Source organism: Cystoisospora suis, assembly GCF_002600585.1.
Source record: "Cystoisospora suis strain Wien I chromosome Unknown contig_3140, whole genome shotgun sequence".
NCBI classification, from domain to species: Eukaryota; Apicomplexa; class Conoidasida; order Eucoccidiorida; family Sarcocystidae; genus Cystoisospora; species Cystoisospora suis.
Window position 1 is genome coordinate 62,885 of NW_027155935.1, and position 1,707 is coordinate 64,591.

General features: G+C 49.9%; 1 protein-coding gene across 1 annotated transcript in view; it reads right to left on the reverse strand.

Moving 5' to 3' along the window:
- The window catches only part of CSUI_006276 (ion channel protein), a 20,563-nt gene that overhangs the window by 17,147 nt on the left and 1,709 nt on the right, over nt 1-1,707 (reverse strand). Inside the window, exon 2 of the mRNA XM_068066440.1 lies at nt 15-1,707. This exon is cut by the window's right edge and continues 1,171 nt beyond it. Within this exon, the coding sequence (XP_067921588.1) occupies nt 15-1,114 (1,100 nt within the window). The 5' untranslated portion in view covers nt 1,115-1,707. The remainder of the gene's footprint in view (nt 1-14) is intronic.

Below are 1,707 nucleotides of genomic sequence, written 5' to 3' on the forward strand. Positions count from 1 at the left end.
TTTTTCTCCCAGACTGCTTCGCATTCTTATGATGAGAAGAACTGGAGTGGGGATCATCGTCGCTCCCAGTAGGAACACTTTCACCTATTGACTCGTGCTCTTCTCTCAGAACACCGAAGCAACGTGACCCAGCATACCCTTCAGTGTCATGACGATAACGATGAGGCCGGTGTGGCAGGCCTTCGTAATCTCTGATTGCCCTATCATCTTTACCTTGATATCTCCCGTTCCTGTCTTTCAAAGAATGATCCGGATGATAGTAGGACGAGTGACCTGTTGTCTTTCTCGGCATCTCATCTTCTCCATGACTTTCATCTCCACTCATATCATCCTGCTGTTGTTCCTGCTGATAATGGTAAGAAGAAGCTTTACCCCCCCCTCCTATCTCTCCCCTTTGATACCCATCTCGATCTGAAATGCCATGTCCAAAACGGGGGGGGGGGAGAGAAGAAGGAGAAGAGTAATGAGGTGGTGGGCCTCTTCCTCCTTCTCCTCCACTTCCAGCGGCCGCTGCTGCAGCAACACGTCCTATGGGTTGTTGGCTGATTTCATGAGAATAGAAGAGAAGTCGCTCGGTTATCATCCGTTCTAAAGCTCTTTTCCATGAGGGAAGCTTGAGAAGGAGTTCGCATAACACGAGCATAAGAAACTCGAGTGGAATTGCAATGAGGAGGGAGATCCATCGATACTTCCCGAGATCAGCAATAGTACAATAGACAAGAAAGACAGCAAAACCGATAACACATAGACGTCCTAAGAAAGGTAAACCATCTGCTAAAAGACACCGAACCATACGCCTCTTCCCTCCAAGTTTCCTCCTTTCTGGAAACTCGATCAAGTCGATATCTGCCGCAAAAATCGATGCTTCCCGTGCGGGGGGAGGAGGAGGTGGTGGTGGTGGTAGAAGAGGTGCCGCAGGAGCAGCAGCAGTCGTAGTCGTGGTAGTCGTAGCAGGGGGGGGTGGAGAAGAGACCCCCGGCTTAGTATTATTATGACCCGTCTCTTGTTCTCCCCCCCCCCCTGCAGGAGAAGGACCATTTCCTCCTCCTGCTCCCCCTGGGATGACTATGGCACCATTTGTAGGGACTTTTGTGATACCCGGCAACGCATGCATTTCTACCTGTGTTGTGAACAAGGGAAGGAAAGAATAGCCGCCAGGGAGAGGAGCGGCTCCTTCCTTCGCTGAAGAACAATTTGAAGAAGACCACACGTCGCCGCCGTCGAGGATATAGATTGAGACACACGGAGGGAGGCAGGAGCTGAAGAGGAAAACGCTTGTCTATCTAGACAAAGATATGGAGAGGGAAGGGACGTAGAGAGTGAGTGGAAGGGGGGGGTAACGAGAACAAGAGAAAGGACGAACGCCCTCAGTTCTCAGATGGGTGCGAGGAATAGAGGACGAGGTAATATATCATCCATAATGACATCTTCGTCTTTCTCCTCCTACTCCTACTATTATGGCTGCAACTACTCCCAGAACGACAAGGTAAAGATAGCAGGAGAGATAATGAAAATAGACTGCAAAGGGGAGGGGAGGGGGTGCGTCTCCCGGAGAAGGAGCAAAGATGTCCGCTCAGTATTCTCCTTCTTTCGCGACCTTTTTAGCACTAACGACGAGAGTGATAACTGAGGAAGACACGAGATTGGAAAACTGAAAGAGAAGGCCAAATTGCCTTGGGAAGAACAAGAAGAGCAAGAAGGTGAAGA